General features: G+C 44.8%; 1 protein-coding gene across 1 annotated transcript in view; it reads left to right on the top strand.

The window, feature by feature from the left end:
• Nucleotides 1-25087, top strand: part of GNPAT (glyceronephosphate O-acyltransferase) — a 76076-nt gene that overhangs the window by 9455 nt on the left and 41534 nt on the right. Inside the window, exons 4-5 of the mRNA XM_073627883.1 lie at nucleotides 14520-14649; nucleotides 18457-18584. Of these exons, the coding sequence (XP_073483984.1) occupies nucleotides 14520-14649; nucleotides 18457-18584 (258 nt within the window). The remainder of the gene's footprint in view (nucleotides 1-14519; nucleotides 14650-18456; nucleotides 18585-25087) is intronic.

The raw sequence follows: 25087 nt of genomic DNA, 5'->3' as shown, positions 1-25087 counted from the left end.
ATTGAGACCCTCTCTCTTCCTCCCTCGTCCCTCCCTCTCGGTGAAGGTGGATGGTCTTTGGAACTTATCATTTTCATTGGACTTAATTGTTCACTTTTTCATCCTTTCATCCATTCATCAATATTTTCTTTTTTTGTATTCATTTTCAATTTTTGTTACACTTATTTATCTGTGCTTATGGACAATTTCTGAATGCTCACTTTTCTAATATTAATTTGTATTTGCATTTTATGTCACTTCAATTGTGATTTCTCATGTTTAGCGCAACAATTTAAAAAAATGTTTTTATTATTTTATTTACACCATACGGATATTTGATGGTTTGTGTTGCAGCTTTTCTTTATTCATGTAGTGCTCTAGCGTGGTATTTTTCTGATTTTTATCCTCTTGTCATATGACATAGAGGAGTCAAAAATCGCATTTGATTTGGAAGAAAATCGCCTGTGTGTTCCCAGCCTTAAAGAGTAGCTCTACTTTTGTTGAGTAAAAAACACTCCCCTCTGGGTGATCTATGTACATTGCAGAGATTTTAACAGACTTTGTTGCAGATTCCTACCCTTTTGTTATTCTGAAGGAATAGCGGTTTGTTTGTCTGTGACCATGTGGGAGTGGTTTTATAATTCTCAATCAGCTGCTGCACCTGCAGGGCTCTGAGGAAAGTGGCAGGGTCTGCATCCCGTTAGACCAGGGTTGATAAAAATCAATGATGGTTTTTTAAAAAATCTGATTTTTTTAAAATTTTATTTAAATCTGATTTTTTTTATTTTTATCAAATGTATTTTAATAAAATGCTTTTGGTAAAAATCTATCTAAAGATAATTTTCTATGTAAGATGCATTAATAAATGGAGCTTAGTTATCTAGCATGAGGCTGTATGTTCTGCATTATTTACATTTTTGGTAAATTCATTCAATGAATCCATGCTCTGCAAGCTGTGATTACATGCACTGCATTGATGCATTCACACAATTTCGCAGTAACTATGAGATAAAACAAAGTTCAGGAATATTCCTTTATCCCATTGTTTTGCACATCTATGTACACTACAGACTATATGATTGAATCGGTTCTGATATCACTGTTTTACTAATCTGACAGCTTTTAATTCTAAATAGGAAACATAAATTGTGTTTGCAAATATTAAAGATTCTGACTACCAGCAAGAATGAGTCCTTACATTTAAAAGAGCACCTGTCATTTCAGATCCATCATGGCAGCGCCTGTTAGCGGGCATCCACTCACCTGCTGCCACATGTCCCTCACCTTGTTGTCACTGCCGCATCACCAGCTGTCCCAATAAAATGGGACTGTCTGTGAGTCTACAGCGGGTCAGAGAAGGAGCCTCTGTGGGACAGAGATGACAGTTGCTCTTTAAAAATGATGATTTAATTTTGGATAAAAAAAAAAATTATGATTTTAAATTGTGATTTAAGTCCATTCAACCCTGCGTTAGACATGATTTCCTTTTGGGAGTATCTCGCCAAAAATGACATTTCTTTATCATACATCATGGGACACAGAGCCTTAAGTAATTACTTAATGGGTTAAAGGCCACCTTCAGGTGTTGACACTGGTAACCCAAATCAAAGGAAGTTTACTCCCTATATAACCCCTCCTCCTTCCAGGAGCACATCAGTTTTTTTGCCAGTGTCTAAGGTGTTGGTCACGAGTGAAGAAGTGCTCTGAGGAGCTCCAGGAGGGATCCATACTGGATTTAAATTCCTCCATAAAAAGAAGCCAGATCCATCCAAAAGTGCCACTGAGGCCTAAAGTGGATGGTACCTGGGACATCGTATCCAGGGCACGAGGTTTTGCCTGTAATGCCTCTCTTTGTAGGGCTGGGCCCCAGGGCTTAGGTCTTGTTACATTACCTCAAGCTTCCTGATGGGGTACTTATACAAGGCCCAAGGCAATTGGACCCCGTTCTTATGGACCCAGTCCTTGAAGGTTTGCTAAACGTAACCCGCCGTGATGGGTGAAAGTTGGATTTTCTGTTGATTCAGCAAAATCCTGCGGCGAGGACAAGGTAAGGGAAGAAAACTTGTAAAAATCATCTATGCATTTTCTTTCATTTAAGGAAAAGATGTTGTCATGCCTTAAAATCTCCACTAGATGGAGTCTATGCACATACCTGTTGTCTCACTGTTTGCTCAGTTCAGTGTCTGGCTGCTCAGCGTCTGGAAGAAGATTTTTGCAAAGTAAAAAATCTGCAAAAAATGTCTTTTTTTCTTTCCCTGATGGGACCAGAGGGTTAGGGGGACAGCGCTGCACCCCCCTTAAATATCCTCCCCCCCGCTGTGTGGGATGCAGAAGGTCCTGCTATTTTACCGCTAGAGGTCTGTCTCTGTGGCTGTATTTTTTTCACATGTCTGTGTTTCGCTGCAGGAGGCTCTGCCGCCACCCCCCCCCCCGTTGGGTCTGGGACCCAAAAAAACGCCGCGCTCTGGCGCTGGAAACTTTTTCAATAAAAAAGGGGGCAGAATTTTTTCGCAGGTGCCGTGAAAGATCCACGAGGACGCACGGCAGGCTAATGGCAGATAATTATACAGCTGTGTCAGTCTTTCCTCTGCTGATGAGGAGGAAACAAGCTGCCTACACACAGGGACACACGAGCTGTGGGACACGTATGGGTTGCAAAACTGGCATTCCTGATACAGGAACGACACTCTCTTTCCAGCACTAGGCTGAACTTTTATAGCAGCTTTAAAAAGTCATGACTATTTTCAGCGATCTGTTTTTTTGTACTTCGGACTATGCCTGCCAAAAAACACCCCACAAAAGCCAAAAGAGTATAGGTTTCACCCCCAGGCATTGGGATTTCCAGCTGTATTTCCATGCTGTTATTCTCGCCTAAATTACCAATTATGGCAAGCCAGGGTGAGCCATTGGGGCAAGTTGATGGTGCAGCTGCCTCTCACTCTCACACTCTCTCGCCATCTCAGCATCTGTATACGTGAATAAAGATGCTGTTTCCTCCTCCCTCCAGGGTCTGGAAGAAAGATTAGCGGCTTTTTAATCGCATCCTCCATTCAAATGGATAGGAAGCGTACTAGGTCCCCTTCCCCCGCTTCAGCTTTGCAAGGGCAACAGTGGGTACACGATGAGGTTTTACCCTCAATCGATCAGGAAGAGAAACAAACCGATGATTCTTCTGCTGAGGAAACAACGGTAGATGAACCTTTTTCAGCTTCTCAATCTGAAAAATTGCTGATACAATCTCTTACAGAAATGGTTCATTCCATTTTCATGCTGCCTCTGACAGAGTCTCATGAAAACTTGGTTTCTTCCTTTAGGTTCTTTAAAACCTTCACATCCTTTGCATGCGTTTCTCCAAGCGTCTTCCAGGACAGCCCATGAGACCTTGGGCTCCTCCTACCAGGACAGGAAACACGTCACACCCACCAGATAAAAGGGCGGTCCTCCAGGCACATGTCAGTTATTTGTGTTTCCTCTGGACGGGGGGTAACATGTTCCTGGAGCCTGATTCCTAGGTCTCATGAGCAAGGGCTCTATAGGGCTATTTGGAACATTTCACTAACCTCTCCTCTGCCAGTAGCAGCACTCCGCTGGAGAGGTTGGCTGTGCTGCGGTCTCCTGTGTCTCAGTGCCTGGAGAGGGCCAGGACCGGCATGGTGTCAGCTCCCATAGCGCTGTTCTTAGGAAAGCAGCGGTACCTCTCCTCACAGGCAGCGTGGCTAGTTGTGTGAGGAGAAGCAGGAAGCTGCGGAGCTCAAGTAGTGGGCAGGGCTTCTGCGCTCCAAGCTGGCCCACAGGAAGTACTGAGAGCAGGTCACTTCCGGGGCATATGACATCATCGCCGGGCGCCGGAGACACCGCTTCCAGTCTCCTTAAACGGCGCGAACAGGAGACACTGGCCGCTGGTGTCTTCTGGTGAAAGCAGCCAGGCTGTGGAAAGCCAGAAAGGGGCAAGATGGATCAATCTGCAGTTCCTACACAGGCAGTCGATGCGCCCAACACCAGCACCTCACAGGTAAGCCTGAAGTGTTATGTCACTATCTTGCTCTCCCTGTGAGTGTTCCCTCCCTCTCCCCTCTCTGTAGTAGTGGGTTAAGGGGACACATTTCCTCCCTCCTGCACATGGTGAGTTGGAGTGGTGGGGTGGCTGTGAGTCTCATTAGGGGTCACTTATCTTTTTGTCTTACAGACCAAGACACAAGACTCAAGCGCAGCCACCTAAAAAGAAATGTGCGGTGTGCGCAATCAAATTGAGCTCCTCGTGGAGCAAAGCCGTTTTGTCGCAGCTGTATAGATGGCCTTGTAAAGGATGACCCGGTAACCTCTTGTCAGAAAATGCTAACCTCTGTTAGGGACGAGCTTGCGTCCACCTTTAGTTCTTTTAGAACACTTATTGACAAGCTCCAGACCCCAGTAGAGGGTCCATCCACACAGAGAGCTTCAGTCAGCACTCCGCAGCAGGCAGAGAGTGAAGACTCTGAGGCTGAGGTCAGATCTACCCGTTCTTCCCCTGAAGGGGTCAGATATAGAGCCCAGGGATAGAGAATCCACTCGAGGCTCGAGATTTAAGTTATCTGTAGAGGATGTGGATGACTTGTTAAAGGCTATCTATACCACCTTTGAATTGAAAGAGGAGGAGGTTCAGTTATCCAGACATGATCTTATGTATAAGGGATTGCATAAGAAAAAACCTAGAGTTTTTCCAGTCCATAGTTCATTGGTTGATACTGTTAAACTGGAATGGGATAACCCGGAGAGAAAACCATTCTTCTCTAGTAACCTAAAAAGAAGGTTCCCTTTTGATGAGGACACTGCGCAGCCATGGAATAAAAAACGGAAGCTGGACGCACCTCTTTCAAAGGTTTCAAAAAATTCGGACCTAGCGTTCGATGATATGGGCACGCTTAAGGATCCGATGGACAAGAGGGGGGATATCCTTCTCCACAGAGCCTGGGACTCAGCGGTTGGGAACCTAAAAACCAGCTCTAGCCTCCACTTGTGTGGCCAGGAATCTGGAGGTTTGGTTGACTCAGATTCAGTCACACCTGTCAGTGGGTACCTCGAGAGAGAGCAGATTTTGAAGTTCTTTCCTCTCCTCTTTCAGGCTGTAGGTTTTTTGGCAGATTCTTCCGCAGAGTCGGTAAGAATGTCGGCCAGGACTTCGGCTTTAGTGAACTCGGCCAGGAGAAGCATCTGGCTTAAAACCTGGTCAGGGGACCCAGCCTCCAAATTACGCCTTTGTGGGCTTCCCTTAACAGGCGATCATTTATTTGGCCCAGGACTGCAGGAGGCTCTGGAATGCACGGCTGATAAGAAAAAGGCGTTTCCAGAGAAAGAGAATCCCGACAGCCAGAAAAATTTTTTCGTGGCCAAGGCAGGCAACAGAGTCCTAAAGAAAAGGACAGCAGGCTGAAAAAACATTGGACTGGGCACAAAGGCAGAGGCAAAGGGGGAGTGCTGTTTAACCCTCCTCAACAGCCCGCCAAGCCACAGTGACTTGTGTTCCCCGGTGGGAGGAAGATTGAGGGCCTTCATCCCACAGTGGGCAGCAGTCACTTCAAGCCCCTTCATCCTGGACCTAGTGACCAACGGGTACAGGCTGGAGTTTGTTCACCAACCATCAGAACGCCATCGGGAAAGTTTCGACTTATCCTGAATCTCCGAACCTTAAACAAGTCCATCAGATACAAGCATTTCCGTATGGAGACGGTTTTTACAATCAAAAACCTACTATACCCAAACTGCTTTATGGCCACGTTGTACTTAAGGGATGCCTATCTTCATATCCCTATCCATCCAGCCTTCCAAAAGTTTTTGAGATTGGCAGTGAAGACGAGTATGGGAACCCAACATTTTCAATTTCAAGCCCTCCCTTTCTGTCTTTCTACAGCCCCACACATCTTTACGAAGGTGTTGGGGGAAGCGCTGGCGCCACTGAGATTAAAGGCGATAACTGTTATCCCTTATTTGGATGACCTCCTGATAGTAGCAAAGACATACCAGAGGCTGTTGGAGGATCTCCAGTCTGTACAGGACTTTTTACAGTCCCTAGGCTGGCTGATAAACAAAGAAAAATCGTCCTTGATCCCGGCCCAGAAAGTAACTTATCTGGGTTACGATTTTTGCTCAGTGAACCAAAGAGTTATTCTTCCTCAGGATCAGATTACCAAAGTGTTCCAAACTAGGTCAGCATTGCAGACCAACCAGTCGGTCTCTCTGAGACAGGTGTCGAGGGCAGTGGGTCTTATGACCTCATGTTTTCCTGCGGTACCATGGGCGAGACTCCGTCAGCGTCCGTTACAAATGTTTCTATTAAGAAACTGGGACGGGGACGTAAGGTCCCTGGAGTCAAGGATCTGGCTTCCCGCCAGGATAAAAAGAAGCCTGTGGGTGGTGGAGAGCTGGCCAGCACCTAGCAGGAAGTCTCCCATGGTCCTTTCCCATATCCCGAAGAATTACCACGGATGCGAGTTCCTGGGGATGGGGGGCCCACCTCAGCAATGCAGTAGCACAGGGAGAGTGGTCCTCGAGGGAGGCAAGGGCCTCATCCAATCAAAGAGCTGCTTGCAGTCCAGAGAGCCTTGCCGTCTTTTCAGATGGAGATCAGAGGTCACAACCTCCAAATTCTGTCAGACAATATCGCGACAGTCGCATATATCAACAAGCACGGAGGCATGAGAAGCCAGGTGCTTCAGTCCATTGCCCACTAGATTCTTTCTTGGGCAGAGGGGAATCTAGCTTCCATTTCTCCTGTGCACCTGAAGGGGACAAACAGTTGCCTGGCAGATTATCTCAGCTGTCACAGGATAGACCGAGACAACTGGTCCCTTCATCCCGAAGTCTTTGCAGACCTCACCAAGAAATGGGGTTATCCCGTAGCGGATTTGTTCGCAAACCGAAACAACCGCAAGACAGAGATATTCTTTTACATGAACCCGGCAGACCAAGCCTTGGGGAGCGATGCTCTGTCAAACCCGTGGCTCCAGGCCTATGTTATGCCTTCCCGCCAATCAGACTGATTCCAGAAGTCCTCCGGAAGTTTTTGCTAGAAGAGACGGATCTGATTCTAATTGCCCCATTTTGGCCCAAGAGGCCATGGTTTTCCCTGCTACAGTCTCTGATTTCAGAGCCTCCGCGGAGTCTTCCGAAGAGGGAAGACTTATTATTGCAGGGTCCAGTATCACACCCTCAGGTGGTTTCCTTAAACTTGACGGCCTGGTATCTGAAGAAAAGATACTGAGCGCCCAGGGGTTCTCTGACAAGGTAGTCAAAACTCTTGTTAATTGCAGGAAGCCGGTTACTAGAGCCATATATTCCAAAGTTTGGAAAAGGTTTAACTCATGGTTATCTGAAAATGAAAGATTAACCCATGATATTCCATCTATTTTGGAATTTTTCCAAGAGGGTGTCAACAAAGGTCTTTCAGTTAGTACCTTAAAGGTACAGGCGGCAGCTATTAGTGTGTTCCTCCAGTTTTCTCTCCTGGAAAATCCCACTATAGCCAGATTTTTCAAATATATCTCTAGGGCCAGACCAGTAGTGTTGAGAAGTTGTCCAACTCGGGACCTGTCCCTAGTACTTCAAACTCTGGTGGAATTTCCGTTTGAGCCTCTGGGAAGTATTTCAGTTAAGTTACTTACATTAAAGACTGTGTTCCTTATAGCTGTTACCTCAGCTCGTAGGGTAAGTGAGTTGCAGGCCCTATCAGTAAGGGAGCCCTTCCTCACGATTTTTGAGGATCGAGTTGTTTTACGAACCGATCCAGGTTTTTTGCCCAAGGTGGCAAGTACAGTCCACCGATCTCAGGACATTGTACTGCCAACCTTTTGTAGTTTGCCACAGGGCGACCTAGAAAGAAAATTTAGTTTTCTAGATGTAAGAAGGATTCTCTTAGTCTATCTTGAGGTCACCAAGACCTTTAGGAAAACTGATGCCTTATTTGTCCTCTTTTCTGGAGTTCACAAGGGGAATAGTGCATCTAAAGCCACGTTGGCTAGATGGATAAAGCAAACCATCTCTGTAGCTTACAAAATTAGGGAGGTTCCTACACCTTTTGTTACTGCGCACTCAACTAGAGCCTTGTCTACGTCTTGGGCTGAGAGGGCTGGTCCTTCACTAGAACAAATTTGCAGGGCTGCCACATGGTTCAGTTACTCGACCTTCAATAAACATTATCGCCTGGATCTCCTATCGGCTCAGGAGCAGGCGTTTGGTCGTAAGGTCCTTCAGGCAGTTGTCCCTCCCTAGACTGGTAAGTTCTGGCTCATCGTCTCATGGGCTGTCCTGAAAGACGCTTGGAGAAAAGCTGAGTTAGACTTACCGGTAACTCCTTTTCTGAGAGTCTTCCAGGACAGCCGGATTCCCACCTGGTTCTGTCTGAAGTTATGTATATTATGCATATGTTTTGCAGGGTCCTACGGTTCTTGAGAAGACTGACATGGGCCTGGAGGACCGCCCTTTTATCTGGTGGGGGTGACGTGTTTCCTGTCCTGGTAGGAGGAGCCCAAGGTCTCATGGGCTGTCCTGGAAGACTCTCAGAAAAGGAGTTACCGGTAAGTCTAACTCAGCTTTTCCTGCACATGCATTTACTTAAACTGCTTATTTTTTCAGAATGGGATAAACTGGATAAACATTTTCTCCCTCCTAAGAGGTTTTCAATTCTCTATCCTCTGGAGGAGAAATTCTCCAAAAGAATGGAAAGTACCAGCAGTTGACGCTACGATTTCCAATGTGAATAATAACTTAACTTGTCCTGTAGATAATGCACAGATGCTTAAGGATCCAACAGATAAGAAGTTGGAATCACTGCTAAAATCTGCTTTTTCCATAGCAGGTGCCGTCATTCAGCCCGCAGTCACCGTGATAGGCGTCTACCAATCCCTAAAGGACCAATTTAAACAGGCCCTTAGAGAGCTTCCTACACAACAAGCTCGGGATTTGGCTGAACTACCTAAGGCATTATGATGCCATTAAAGACTCTATTCACCAGGCACCCACCTTACGCTTATGCTTGTACATATGCGCAGAATCCTGTGGTTGAAAAATTGGTCAGCTGAAACACCTTGTAAAAACCTCCTAACTGGGTTCCCTTTTCTTGGGGAGCGACTGTTTGGAGAAGACTTGGATAAATATATCAAGACAATTTTTGCTGGGAAAAGTATTTTTTTACCAGTCAAAAGAAAATATAAACGCCCTTCATTTAAACAGGCCCTTTCCCCTGTGCCAGGGGCTTCCACCTCTAAGCAGTGGCGACGGCCTTCGCCGTCAGACTCTAGAGGAAGACCTCAGGGTCAGACCCAGGCTCAAAAGAAATCCTGGGGTAGGAAATCTGCAGAATCCTAAAGCCTCATCATGAAGAGGCAAACCCCCTTCGCCAAGGTTGGTGGAAAAATTCTGCAAATTTCAGAAGTCTGGAAAAAGGAAATTCAGGACAGATGGGTCATCTCCACGGTAACGCTGGGGTACAAGCTGGAATTTCGGGACTTTTCACGGTCTCGCTTCCTGAGGTCAAGCGTTCCCAAAGATCTAGAGAAAAAACTGTCTCTGTTTCAGGCACTAGACCGATTAAAATCTCAAGGGGTGATCATACAGATACTAGGGCTGCTGAAATTAATCGCAGCATCGATGCATCGCGATTTGGGTGTCCCCGATGCGGCATCGATGCATGCGACCCGAAAAATCAATGTCTGGCCCCGCCCCCTCCCGGGAGAGCGCTCCGTGCATAAAGCTGTTATTAGTGTGTGTATATTCCGGTCATGTGACTCTCAGCCACGCCTCCCTCCTCTCAGTCTCTCCTGATGTCAGCTCCGCCCACTGACTGGAGCTATCAGGTCAGAAGAGAGGCGGGCGGGGCTGACATCAGGAGAGACGTGAGAGGAGGGAGGCGCGGCTGAGAGTCACATGACCGGAATATACACACACTAATAACAGCTTTATGCACGGAGTGCTCTCCCGGGAGAATTCACTGCTGACCTGAGATGTGACAACCGGCGGAACACCGGCCGCACGAATGGAGATCGGGGGGAGATGGTGAGCAGGCAGATCGCCCTGCTCATTACAGGCTGCCACCAGCACCGGCAGAGCAGCATGTAAGTACAGAGGGGGAGGGGGGGCGCTGTGACACAAGTCCATAACATAGAATTGTCTTCTATGTGCCTTCATCACACCACAACTCTGCATTATTGTCCCCAGTCTGTGACCATCTCCTGTATTATGTCCCCAGTGTCTGACCATCTCCTGTGCCATGTCCGCAGTCTGTGACCATCTCCTGTAGCATGTCCGCAGTCTGTGACCATCTCCTGTAGCATGTCCGCAGTCTGTGACCATCTCCTGTAGCATGTTCGCAGTCTGTGACCATCTCCTGTAGCATGTCCGCGGTCTGTGACCATCTCCTGTAGCATGTCCGCGGTCTGTGACCATCTCCTGTAGCATGTCCGCGGTCTGTGACCATCTCCTGTAGCATGTCCGCGGTCTGTGACCATCTCCTGTAGCATGTCCGCGGTCTGTGACCATCTCCTGTAGCATGTCCGCGGTCTGTGACCATCTCCTGTAGCATGTCCGCGGTCTGTGACCATCTCCTGTAGCATGTCCGCGGTCTGTGACCATCTCCTGTAGCATGTCCGCAGTCTGTGACCATCTCCTGTAGCATGTCCGCAGTCTGTGACCATCTCCTGTAGCATGTCCGCAGTCTGTGACCATCTCCTGTAGCATGTCCGCAGTCTGTGACCATCTCCTGTAGCATGTCCGCAGTCTGTGACCATCTCCTGTAGCATGTCCGCAGTCTGTGACCATCTCCTGTAGCATGTCCGCAGTCTGTGACCATCTCCTGTAGCATGTCCGCAGTCTGTGACCATCTCCTGTAGCATGTCCGCAGTCTGTGACCATCTCCTGTAGCATGTCCGCAGTCTGTGACCATCTCCTGTAGCATGTCCGCAGTCTGTGACCATCTCCTGTAGCATGTCCGCAGTCTGTGACCATCTCCTGTAGCATGTCCGCAGTCTGTGACCATCTCCTGTAGCATGTCCGCAGTCTGTGACCATCTCCTGTAGCATGTCCGCAGTCTGTGACCATCTCCTGTAGCATGTCCGCAGTCTGTGACCATCTCCTGTAGCATGTCCGCAGTCTGTGACCATCTCCTGTAGCATGTCCGCAGTCTGTGACCATCTCCTGTAGCATGTCCGCAGTCTCTGATCATCTCCTGTAGCATGTCCGCAGTCTCTGATCATCTCCTGTAGCATGTCCGCAGTCTCTGATCATCTCCTGTAGCATGTCCGCAGTCTCTGATCATCTCCTGTAGCATGTCTGCAGTCTCTGATCATCTCCTGTAGCATGTCTGCAGTCTCTGATCATCTCCTGTAGCATGTCTGCAGTCTCTGATCATCTCCTGTAGCATGTCTGCAGTCTCTGATCATCTCCTGTAGCATGTCTGCAGTCTCTGATCATCTCCTGTAGCATGTCTGCAGTCTCTGATCATCTCCTGTAGCATGTCTGCAGTCTCTGATCATCTCCTGTAGCATGTCTGCAGTCTCTGATCATCTCCTGTAGCATGTCTGCAGTCTCTGATCATCTCCTGTAGCATGTCTGCAGTCTCTGATCATCTCCTGTAGCATGTCTGCAGTCTCTGATCATCTCCTGTAGCATGTCTGCAGTCTCTGATCATCTCCTGTAGCATGTCTGCAGTCTCTGATCATCTCCTGTAGCATGTCTGCAGTCTCTGATCATCTCCTGTAGCATGTCTGCAGTCTCTGATCATCTCCTGTAGCATGTCCGCAGGCTCTGACCATCTCCTTTAGTATTTTGGAAGAGAGCCTGGAGCTCCTCTGCTGTCTCTTTTTTTCTTAAGAACAGATAGAATAAAAAAAATGGAGTTCTCCTGACTACTTGAATTTTTTTTTGATGAAAACCATGAGCACCTGCGGACTTGCGCTGTAATCGTGATGCATCGCGGAATCGAATTGTTGACTTGATAATCGTAATCGAATCTTGAGGCCAGTGAAGATGCGCACCCCTAACAGATACCCACAAAAGAGCAAGGTCTGGGGTTTTATTCAAATCTTTTCATGGTACCAAAACCAAATGGAGATGCCAGACCCATTCTAGATCTAAGAGAGCTAAATCAATTCCTGAAGATCCGCTCCTTTCGTGTGGAGACAATCAGGTCGGTAGTTTCTATCCTTCTAGGAAGAGAACTTCTGGCGTCAATCAACATCAGGGATGCATATCTGCATGTCCCTATATTTCCTGCTCATCAAAAGTTTCTGCGGCTCGAGTTAGAACATTTCCAATTTGTAGCCCTAAAAGTGAAACATAAAATATCTATATGTATCCAAGCCGACCCAATCATGTAGGCGGGATGGGTACAGATAACAACCGTGGTTATATTAGATACATGAGTCTCAAAAATAGTGATATTTAGAAAACATCCACAAAAGGGAACTTAAGAAAAATGTCCAAAATTATAGTGTCCAATAGTGGGGGGAATTGCTCCTCAATCTTCAACCAAAATAGAAGATACACAAATAGGCAGGATGAGCAGAAATAAACATTCAGGTAGAAGGGTGGATACTCTTACCAGATCAATTGGACGCACGTACCATACGGCAGTGCGTCTATAAGGCTTGTGGGATACTGGATCCCCAGTGGTGACGCTAAAACTAGAAGATTTCCTGTAGGCCTCAAGCTCAAATCGACACGGGTAGGTGTGGGTTAAGAACGGAGGTCCTCAAGGCTTGAACGGCCGCCAAACAGGTCCAGCAATGAAGATGGTCTATAGGTGGTCATCAGAGCTCCAGCATGGGGAAACAATAAAAAAAAGGAGCTCCACATGGCGTAGGTCAACCAAAGTAGGTTTATTGGAAGATAAAATACCATATAAAAGTGATCACAAAAATAGATAAAATGGCAATGTGGGAAACAGGAGGTGCTTTTCTGACGTGTTTCGACTAACAAGTCTTGCCCATGTGGAAGAGTGGTGTTACGCCCTCGTCCAGGTTTTTTGCCAAAAGTAATTTCAGGTTTTCACCTGAACGAAGATATTGTCCTGCCATCGTTTTTTCCAAAACCATGTTCCAGGGAAGAAAAGTCACTACATTGTCTTGATGTGGTAAAAGCAGTGAAAATCTGTTTAAAGAAAACTGCTCAGATTCGTAAGACTGATGTCTTATTTATTCTGCTGGAGTGTCCTAAGAAAGGACAGGCAGCGTCAAAATTCACTGTTGCTAAGTGGATTCGGCAAGTGATAATTCAAACTTATGATTTAAGGGGAAAGATTCCCCCGTTTCAAGTTAAGGTGCATTCTACCAGGTCGGTTAGTGCTTCTTGGACAGTGCGTCATCAGGCCTCCATGGCTCAGATCTGTAAGGCCGCAACTTGGTCTTCAGTGCATACATTCACAAAATGTTATCAGGTGCATGTAAGGAGGTATGAGGATATCGCCTTCGGACGCAGTGTGCTGCAAGCAACGGTATAAGATCCTCAAGTCTGGGTGTACCCTGCGGGTTGTGTCTCCCACCCCTCATGTGGCATTGCTATGGGACATCCCATTAAGTAATTACTTAAGGCTCTGTGTCCCATGATGTACGATAAAGAAAATAGGATTTTTATTACAGCTTACCTGTAAAATCCTTTTCTTGGAGTACATCATGGGACACAGAGGTCCCGGCCCTCTTTTTGCATACAAGTATGTTGCTTTGCTACAAAAAACTGATGTGCTCCTGGAAGGAGAAGAGGTTATATAGGGAGCAAATTTCCTTTGATTGGGGTTACCAGTGTCAACACCTGAAGGTGGCCTATAACCCAATAAGTTATTACTTAAGGCTCTGTGTCCCATGATGTACTCCAAGAAAAGGATTTTACAGGTAAGCTGTAATAAAAATCCTATTTTTATTACAGCTTACCTGTAAAATCCTTACCTGTAAAATCCTTTTCTTGGAGCTTTTTGTTGCAGGGAATGCCCAAAATCTGATATATATTTTAGTGCAGACTTCTGGGAAAATCAATCAGCCAATCACACAAGCAGGAAATGACAATTATGGGGGGTGTTCTGTACACATTCTGTGTACAGAGTGCCTCCAGGTAGCCATATTGCATTGAATTTTGCAGAAAATGACAGAGCTGCAGGTTGAAAGGAAAAGTGATTTTCAATAACATTTAATTACAATATGACTTGTGTCACAATTTTATATGCTATATTACTATTTTTTTTAATTTGTTGATCTTTTTTCCCACAAAAGTGGAGTTACCTTTAAACTACCCTAACTTAAATCCCAAACCAACCCCAACACAAATGAACCCCTGCATACTCATTTCATCATTTTTGTACCGAAAGCTTGCTGGTCCTGTACCAAAGCCATTGCATATCACGATTCCATTGCCAGAACGCGCTCCACCGAGATCTTTTGTTGCATGTTACTTTTTATTTATGGAAAGTACTTTTATAATTATGACTGTATTGCAGATCATATGCATTTTCTTTGTAATTTAGCAGATCAAAAAAAACAAGTTTAAAATCCCTATTTGCTTACATTTATGTTATTTGTTTGCAGTTGGCTCAAGCCATTCATGAGCATCCAGTTGTACTTCTACCAAGTCATCGGAGCTACATCGATTTTTTGATGATGTCCTACGTATTGTACACTTATGACCTTGCACTTCCTGTCATTGCAGCTGGAATGGGCAAGTATTGTCCTTATCTGCATAATCATTTTTGAAGCATTCATTCCACCTTAAGGCCTCCTTCACACGGCTGTAAAAATGTTACTGATGTTATTACATGTGTTTTGTAGGAGGAAAGTTCCTGCGTAATGATCCGTAAAATACTTAAATGTGTTTAAATGCATAGACCTGTTTGCATATATAACTTGTTTTTATGATGCTTTATTTTTCCCTTTTGATGAGATCTAATTTACACGTTTACAAAAGTGTAAACATGTGTTTATTCACAGAAGTGTGTAAAGGGCATGATCTTAGATGCAGATGTCTCTATTGAAAACGATTCAGCTGCATTCAGATCCGTAATTAAAAAAACACTTGTATCTGCGTTTTTTTTTTTTTTTTTTTGTTTTTGTTTTTTTTTTTACGGCTGTATGAATAAAGCTTCATTCACACAGCCATAAAAAAATTTAGTTATGTTATTGCACATGTATTTTCTAGGAGAAAAATTCCTGCCTAACGATCAGTAAAATACTTGTATATAAATACGTGCAAACACATAAAGACGTGTATGCATACATCATTTATTTTTCCTATTTATTTTAGACTTAATTTATGCGCTTACAAACATTTTATATTTTTTATTTTTTGGATTCTATGTTACAGAACTGAAAGCAGCTCATGTTTTTGCATCTGTATGAGTCCATTGAAAATAATGCAGCTGTGTTCAGATCCATAATTAACCACTTCAGAACCATGCTATAGCTGAAAGACAACTACAGTGCTGCTCTCCCGTTCCAGGAGGACGTCCTCTCAGAACCATGCCCATGGCATGCTCTGTGATCGATGTGTCCTTCGGACACCGCTGATCACAGATCGCAGTGAGGGACCAATCACAGCGGCCCTTTACCATGTGATCAGCTGTATCCAATCACCAATGTAAACATACTTACCGGTTATCAGCATTCCTTTACTCATGCGCTGTCAGCTTAAGGAGAGGAGAGCCAGTAACCAGCAAGTGTGACTGGGGACATGAACACAGATAATCAGGGCACTGATCATCAGTGTTGACAACCAATGCTGCCCATCGGTGCAGCCTCATCGGCAGGAGAAAAATTACTTAGGGGATGATAAGAGACTATATACAAGATTTTAGTAACAAGAACAGTATCATTATCATGCAATGTCAAGCTGCTGCTAACAAAGCAAATCAAATATTGGCATGCATTAAAAAGAGGATTAACTCCAGAGATAAAACGATAATTCTCCCACTCTACAAGACTCTGGTCTGGCCTCACCTGGAGTATGCTGTCCAGTTCTGGGCACCACTAGTCAGGAAGGATGTACTGGAAATGGAGTGAGTACAAAGAAGGGCAACAAAGCTAATAAAGGGTCTGGAGGATAATAGTTATGCAGAAAGGTTGCGAGCACTGAACTTATTCTCTATGGAGAAGAGACGCTTGAGAGGGGATGTGATTTAAATTGATAAATTCCGTAATGGGTGACCCCACAATAGGGATAAAACTTTTTGCAGAAGGGAGTTTAACACACGTGGCTGCACATTAAAATTAGAAGAAAAGAGGTTTAACCTTAAACTATGTAGACGGTTCTTTACTGTAAGAGCGGCAAGGATGTGGAATTCCCTTCCACAGGTGGTGGTCTCGGCAGGGAGCATCGATAGTTTAAAAAAACTATTCGATAAGCACCTTAAGGACCGCAACATACAGGGATATACAATGTAATACTGACACATAATCACACACATAGGTTGGACTTGTGTCTTTTTTCAACCTCACCTACTATGTAACTTATTTGCAATAACTAAGAAAAACTTTTTTTTTTTTTTTTTTTTTTAAACCTTTGGTCTTTTTTTTTGTTTGTTTAGCAAAAAATTAAAAACCCAGTTATCACCACAAAAAAGCTCTATTTGTCTAAAAAAAAAAAAAAAAAAATGATAAAAATTTAATATGGGTACAGTATTGCATGACCGCGCAATTGTCATTCAAAGTGCGACAACTGAAAACTGAAAATCGGCCTGGGCAGGAAGGGGGTGAAGTGCCTAGTATTTGAAGTGTTAAAAAACACTTGCGTATGTCGCGCATTACCTGTGCACACAGGAGACCGAGAGGTAGCACAGTTCTGGACAGGGGGAGGGAGCTAGCAGAGTGACTTTTCATTTGAACAAGCTGGTGATTTGTTCCTTAGGACCTAGCAACCAATCACCCAAGGGCTAACTTGGCCAACTCCTCCCCCTGCCCTCCGTCCTGATGTGTGCTGCCTATCGCTCTCCGCTGTTCACTGATGACAGCTGCGGAGGCAGAAGGGTGGGGGGAAAGAGGAGGACCGAAGGCAATGGAGGCTAAGGGCAGAGAGAAGGCAGGGGTCGGCAGCGCAGATCCGTACCCGGTCTACCTGTCACCTACCCGCTATCAACGGCTTGCCGACCCCAGATATAGGACATTAAGGACACTCTGTAAATAAGTAACCAACAGGTAGGCACAACAGCAAGAGGGGCGAGTCAGTCTGTAAATGTCGAGGTTAAGAGCACCTTAGTTTTAGTGGTTTCCAGGGCATTGAAGATACTGGACAACTGTATGCACACAAAACTGGGGGGTCAGCCACTCACATGTAATCACTCATGCAGTAATCACATGTGAGTGATCGGCCCTGGAATGTGTGAGTGGCCACAATTTAATGTGAGAGCCTGCGCTCTCATTGCTTTCAATGGGGCTGCCACTTGCAGCTAATCGCAGGAAGCTCCACTGGGATTCTCACATCTAATTGGAGGCAGTGCGTATTTGCAGGTGTGAATGCACGCTTATGCAGGAGCACTGACATGCTACATTGCAGATTTCTTTAGGCCGAGTTCACATCTAAGCTGCATGCGGCTCACGGCAGGGGTCTGGTGCCTCCCTGTTCACTGTTTCAGGTCCGATTTGCGCATTTTTGGCTGAATTCGGACCTGAAACGGACCAAAATATGCACAGGGCCTGGTGCAAATTTGCATCGGAGACGCAGCAGAGATATGTGAACTGGCTCCATAGAGAGCCAGTCAAAATCTTCTGCTATTGCTGGGAAACCGCATCCAATTCGCACTAGTGTGAACCCAGCCTTAATGTAGTTGTAAAAGTGTACATAAAGTGGTAGGCTTTTGTATACAGGATATTTGACAGCTGTGTCCCAGTGTTTCAGACACAAACTTGAGGCACAAGTCTAAGCTAAAACTGGCACTGCTGATTGCATTTCTTATTGCATACTTTACTGGTCCCTCTGCAGCTAGAAATATTTAGAGAAATGGACAGCGCAGTGGCTTAGTGGTTAGCTCTTCTGCCTTGTAGCACTGGGGTCCTCGGTTTGAATCCCGGCCATGGAGTTTGCATGCTCTTCCTGTGCTTGTGTGGGTTTCCTCTGGGTAATCCCAATTTCCTCCCTTACTCTAAAGACATGCTGGTTAATTTTCTCCCATCTAAATTGGCCCTAGTATGTGTGTGCATGAATTTTTGGATGTGAAATAAGGACCTTCAAGTGTAAGCTACTTGAGGGCAGGGACTGATGTGGATGTATGGTATGTAAAGTGCTGTGTAAGTTGTTGGCGTTATACAAATGCCTCAAATGAATAAAGTACACTTCGCTTCCCCTTCTTTAATTTTCTACAATGATTTCTAATGAATTACCCATGACTTGTTTAAAAATCTGAGGTCCACAGGGTATAGGTGTTGCCTTTTGGGTTTCTCTTCTGCAGTAGTCAGGGGTTGGGAGTGAGAAGAGTTTGTTCCTTTCTTTGTGTGTAATGATTTGTAACCTATATATATATTTTTTTTTTATTATCAGACTTCATGAGCATGAAAATTGTTGGTGAGCTGCTTCGTATGTCTGGTGCCTTTTTCATGCGACGTACATTTCGAGGAAACAAATTGTACTGGACAGTCTTTGCAGAATATGTGAAGACTATGCTGCGGGTCAGTATACAAAACAATATGTTTTTTTTCACGATGGCAACTTCTTTGAAAAGTCTTAGGAAAAGGGGTTGTAATTTATGTTTTGATTTTCTGCTAAGGCTTGTGAAACTCAGTTTTTTATTACTTTTCATTAGCATAAAGGCTCCTTTCACACCAGCAGACCGATCGTTCCGTTTTTCAGGCAGACCCGATCGGATCACCCATTGTTCTCTATGGAGCGGCTGTGTCCGCTGACATCCACCGGCATCCGATCCAATCTGGTCCACTCAAAACAGACAGATGGGGATCCATTCCCATTAATTACGGTGGATTGGATCGGATGGCAGTCAAATGGAAACTGACAGTCAGTCCGTTTCCATCCGTCTGCCCCACAGAGAACAGCGGGCTGTGTCCGTGTCAGCTCTGCATAGTGGAGTGGACACTGACCTGTCATCCGCCTGCTAAGTGGGGATCAGCGGAGAGATCCCTTTACTGAGCAGGCGGATCCGCTTGACAGAGTCCTCCCCGTCTAAAAGGGGGCAAAGAGGAAAATCTATATCATTTTAGTATTTATGACGATGTTGGAAAGTTACTTTGTAATTAGCCCCAGAGTACATGGGTACACATCTGACTAGATGACACTTCTCCCTCTGCAAGGGAGAAGCCTAGTATATGTTGGCTTTTTATTTGCATGTGCAGCTGACTTTTGCAAGAACTGACATGTTGCTTCTGTATGGGTGATGTTATTAGTTGTGTGAGGAATTTACTAAAACTGGAGCAGAGGGAATCTGGATCAGCTGTGAATAATGACCAGTCAGCTTCGACCTCCAGCTTGTTCAGTTAAATTGGCTGTAAACCCTTAAATGTAGCCAGTGAAGTTACTGGCCTCAGGTGATACACAGAGATTAAATTAATTATCCTATATACGTTGTACCTGTTTATCTGCAGTATTCTCTTTTCTACATCCATTCAAAGTCCAGGCTGTGTGCTGGAGATCCCTCCCCTGCCCCCCTTTTTTCTCTTGGTATCAGTAAAACTTGTCAGAAGTTACTGCTGATAGCAGAGGAATTGGTCAGCAGACAGAAATGACACTTAGTGCTCTGGATTGTGACAAGCACACACTATAGAGGGATATGCTTTGTTCGTATTTTATGTTTGAGGTTTACAACCACGTTAAGCTTTGAAAATGAAAGCTAGAAACGGATTTGTTGCCATGCACAACTGCTCTAGATTCTGGCTGCTTCAGTAAATTCCCATCCCATCTCCCGGTCAATGACCCTTTAAAAAGCAAAATAAGGATAAGGAATATCGCTCCTCAAAAATAGTCAGTAGTGACTGCTTCAGTGTTTTATGTTCTGACACATCTCCTTTTAGTTTTTATTATGTTTATTGTAAAGGTACTTGGTATTTGTTTATCATTACAAATCAAGTCAGTCCCATGTTCAAGCTCTGCTCAGATACCCATTTACAGGTACCAAAATGTCTGCATTCTGTAATGTATTTGTGATGTAACGCTGATCATGAAGTTTGATTGTACAATGTCCCTACGGAGATCTACCAAGAACTATACAGAGCCTGACTGGATGTAAATTGAATATATTGTTTAGGCATTACTTAGTATTTTTAAATCTGAAGGAGATTGCACAGCCTGATTGTAATGTGTATGACCATTTTAAAGAGACATTGTATGTTTTTATAGACTGACCCACTGATACTCTCCTCTACAGCAATTCCCCTGTCACTTTTGTATCTAGCTCAGTCAGCAAAAAATCCCCAGTGCTTTTGGATATTGGAGAGCATGTGACCACCTTCCATGTGACAATGCTAGCAGCCAATCAGTAGGCCTGAGCACTCTCACATGATGAAGGGGGTGACATGCTCCTCTGCTAGGCTCCTACGCCAAGATCGATGTGACAGGTAAATTAAAACGGTACTAAACCCAAAACCAAAAATATAATATATTGCAGCTTACCATCTGTTTGATGTAGTGGCTGCATTAGTTCTTTTTCTTAGATTTTTCTTCCCCTCTGTTTTTACCCGGTGATCTGGCCAGTAACCCAACATGAATTAGTGTTTCCCCTCCTGGATGAAGGAACACAAGAGGGGGCACCCTTGGACAGCAGCATTGTTAACCTTTGGGGGGGGGGCAAGGAAAGTGCTGTATGCACTAAAGAAGATTACAGCAGTGGCGGCTGGTGAAGTTTTAGGATGGGGGCACCAGACTCCGCCCCTCCTTTTGACCCCTTCCACTTCTCATAAGCCCCACCCCTTTTATAATCCACCCAGTCCGTCCCCTGTATTCCACTAGCTTCCACGCATAGTGTCAGGAGTATTTAGCAAGAGAAAAAAAACAGTGCAATGAAAGATTAAGAAATTTCTATATTGCTTTACCGCTTCCCCACCAACCGCTGCAGTTATACTGCGGCAGGTTGGCTCCCCTGCGCAGTTATATGTTGGCTCGCGGGATCGGGATAGCAGGCGCGCACCCGCTGCACAGCAGGGGTGATGGTGCTCATGGCCGACGGTCGCGATCATGAGTAGAAGAGACAGAACAGGGACGAGTCTTTGTAAACACACACTTCCTGTTCTGTTCTGATAGGAGTGACAGATCGTGTCTTCCTATTAGCTAGGAACAACGATCCGTCACTTCCTCCAGTCAGTCCCCTCCCCCTGCAGTTAGAATCGCATCCCAGGGAACACAGTTAATCCCTCGATCGCCCCCTAGTGTTAACCCCTTCACTGCCAGTGACATTTTTACAGTAATCAATGCAATTTTATAGCATTGATCGCTGTATTAATGCCAATGGTCCCAAAAACATGTCAAAATTGTCCGATGTGTCCGCCATAATGTCACAGTCATGATACTAATCACAGATCGCCGCCATTACTAGTTAAAAAAAAATAATAATAAAAATGCTATAAATCTATCCCCTATTGTGTAGACGCTCTAACTTTTGCGCAAACCAATCAATATACGCTTATCGCGATTTTTTTTTTTTTTCCCCCAAGAATATGTAGAAGAATACATATCGGCCTAAACTGAGGAAAAAAAAATTTTTTTATATATTTTTGGGGGATATTTATTATAGCAAAAATAAAAAATAATGCGCTTTTTTTCAAAATTGACGTTTTTTTTTTGTTTATAGCGCAAAAAATAAAAAACAGAGGCGATCAAATACCACCAAAAGAAAGCTCTATTTGTGGGGAAAAAAAAGGATGTCAATTTTGTTTGGGTACAACGTTGCACAACCGCGCAATTGTCCGTTAAAGCGACGCAGTGCCGAATCACAAAAAGTGCTCTGATCAGGAAGAGGGTAAATTCTTCTGGGGCTGAAGTAGTTAAACAGCTTTACAAAACCATGATCTAACATCATATGTGACAGAATCATCAAAGACTGCAAATAAAAATGTCACTATAAAACATCATACTCAAAATTAAAGAAGAATTTTAAAATATTTTAAAATCAAATTTAAAGTAATTAAAATTAAATTAAACCCAACTGGTTAGCAAACAAGTGGGGTTTCATAATGCAAACAGCAATGTGCAAAATACTCTAGCCCATAGCAACTAATCAATAAGCGCCTTCCATTTTTCTGTTATAAATTATGCATTACATATTGTAGGTGCTCCTTTAAATGCCCATATATTCATTGGTAACAGTAATGTATGGCGGTGGGTGGTACATGTAGGAGAGGGGCACGGAGTGTATGGCGGTGGGTGGTACATGTAGGAGAGGGGCGCGGAGTGTATGGCGGTGGGTGGTACATGTAGGAGAGGGGCGCGGAGTGTATGGCGGTGGGTGGTACATGTAGGAGAGGGGCGCGGAGTGTATGGCGGTGGGTGGTACATGTAGGAGAGGGGCGCGGAGTGTATGGCGGTGGGTGGTACATGTAGGAGAGGGGCGCGGAGTGTATGGCGGTGGGTGGTACATGTAGGAGAGGGGTGTGGAGTGTATAGTGGTGGGTGGTACATGTAGGAGAGGGGTGTGGAGTGTATGGCGGTGGGTGGTACATGTAGGAGAGGGGTGTGGAGTGTATGGTGATGGGTGCAGAGCACATTATATAGGGCACAAGATAAAAGGCAGCTGCTGAACAGTGTAGAAGTAAATTGTGCATCCCATTGGAATGTAGCTGATCAGCTGTTCCTGTGTTGTGGGAGAGAGCAGATAATATATATGCTGAGCAGTTGGAACGTTGGGATCGGCAGAGAGATAGGATGGTTTGATAAGAGGAGAGTGCAGGAGTGAAGGACTGCAGAGAATGGGAGACTAACCCAGTACAATCAGTGGGACTGAGTAGAGCAGAGGATCGGAGCAGCTTTGCAGAGACAGAGGGGAGATAGATGACAGGGAGAGCGAGTGGAGAAGCATTTGGGGGGGGGGTGCGGTGAGACACGAAGTTAGAGAAACAGAACAAGTGGAGTCAGACTAAGCACAGCAGAGCTACGCTGCGAGAGAATGACAGGAGAGATGAACTCTCTCTCAGCTGGAGAGAGAGAGGACCTCCGATCCCCGCACTCACCTTTTGGACTCTTGTTCACTACGCTCGGGCTCAGCACTGTCAGCTCCGCGCCCATCCGCTGCATTAGTGATCCGCTCCCCGCCTGACACAGGGTCCTGGTGTCTCCACACTCAACTCCGAATCCACAAACAACACTGAAAGTGGAAACTGGAAGTGACGCCGTGGTGCCGAAAAAGAACTGCCTAGTTGTCCTCCGGTCCCGGCTAATTAAAATAAAGGACAGGAGCCAGAGACAAATGAGTGGGGGTGGGAGCGTTTGCGGGCGCAGAGCTTGTGCCCCTGACATGCCCTGAACGCGGGCAAATCAGCTTCCTAGCTTGCAATCAGCTGATTGCAAGCTGGGAAACTTCCCATAGACCGCTGTGTGTCCGGCGCCTGGTCACTCTTAAAGTGATTTTTTTTTTCTTTTTTAGAACAGCTTTAGGGGGAGCGGCGCCCTCTATAGACGGGCCGCCACTGGATTACAGGTTACCGCAAACGGTTTTATTTTTATTTTTGGGATAAAGGTGTTACACAAATATTCAAAAGCTGATCGCTGTAGACATCTCTGCTAGTGTTAAATGGTTTGTCTCATTTCTTTAAATGATATGTTCTGTAAGAGACCTTGGTCTTTTCAAAAATTGACTGGCTGGATCGCCATATTAAAATAGGAGAAAGAAAGCCTAAAAAAGAAATGAATGGCAGCCATCACATCTAAACATTAGTAACCTGCAATATAATAAATGTTTGCTTTTGGGTTTCTTACCACTTCACATTCTGAGCGGTTTTTCATAGTATCATAAAAGTGATCACTTTTACTGGATAGCTTGTCTTAACCACTTAAGATAATTATTTTCCTGGAGTTCAGCTTTAAAGTCACAAGAAGAAGCTGTTGTTTGCTTAAGGGGAAAGCACAATGTATTTTCTCTAAGCTCATATTTTAGGTATATATAATAAAATAATTGTAGTGTTGAGCTAAAGTAAATTTTGATATGACTTTCACATTTTTAATCTAGCTCTATCACATTTTAATTGTTTTAACTTCAGAGATTTGTAGATTAGCCATCATTGTGAGTTTTTACTGTCTCAGTGCAAATATTCTGCCTCCCTCTTTAACTACTGTTGTGATATCAGCCACACAAAGTGCATTGTTCAGCAAGTTGGCCGACTGACAGACTTGTATTGTGAGAAGGAGCCATAGCATTGCCCAACAGCAAATATAGTTACACTCATGTGTGTGTTTTTTTCTTTTTCTTTTTTTTTTTTTTCGTTGCTTTAAAGTGGTTGTAAACTCATGAAGAAAAAAATACCTGCAAGACAAAGGCATGATGGGCTAGTATGCGCCGCATACTAGCTCATTATGAATTGCTTACCGAAGCTGTTGCAGCGGTCCCCGGACACCACTGTGACCAGCGACATGTCTCCCAGAGTTATTTCTGGGTTCACGGGCTCCGGCGCTGTGATTGGCCGGAGCTGTAATGACATCACTGCACAGCTACTGAAGAAACAGCTCAAGTGGGCCGTTTCTTCAGTGCGGATGACATCGGCACATGCGGATACAGTGAATATGTCCTAAACTGTGCAAGTTTTGGAGATATTCACAGTATCTACAGGGAAGCCTTATTATAGGCTTGCCTGTAGTGAAATGTGGTGTAACAGGGTTTACAACCACTTTAACTATACATAGGCCGGCCATAGACTGAGTGAATTGCTTTCCTGCAACCAAGGCTTGGAAAATAAAAAATGTACTCCATTCCGCCATCAAAACAGACAGTGTTGACTGGGGAATCCCTCCAGCCGAGCCATTGGGGTTGATTTACTAAAGGCAAATCCACTGTGCACTACACGTGCACTTGGAAGTGCAGTCACCATAGAGCTATAGGGAAGATCTGAAATGAGGGAAGCTCTGCTGATTTCTATCATCCAATCATGTGCAAGCAAAAATGCGTTTTTTTATTTTGCTTGCATGTCCCCCTAAGATCTAAAGTGACTGCACTTGTAGTGCACAGTGGATTTGCCTTTAG

This window comes from Aquarana catesbeiana, linkage group LG04, assembly GCF_042186555.1.
Source record: "Aquarana catesbeiana isolate 2022-GZ linkage group LG04, ASM4218655v1, whole genome shotgun sequence".
NCBI lineage: Eukaryota > Metazoa > Chordata > Amphibia > Anura > Ranidae > Aquarana > Aquarana catesbeiana.
This window is presented reverse-complemented; position numbering and strand designations above follow the sequence as displayed.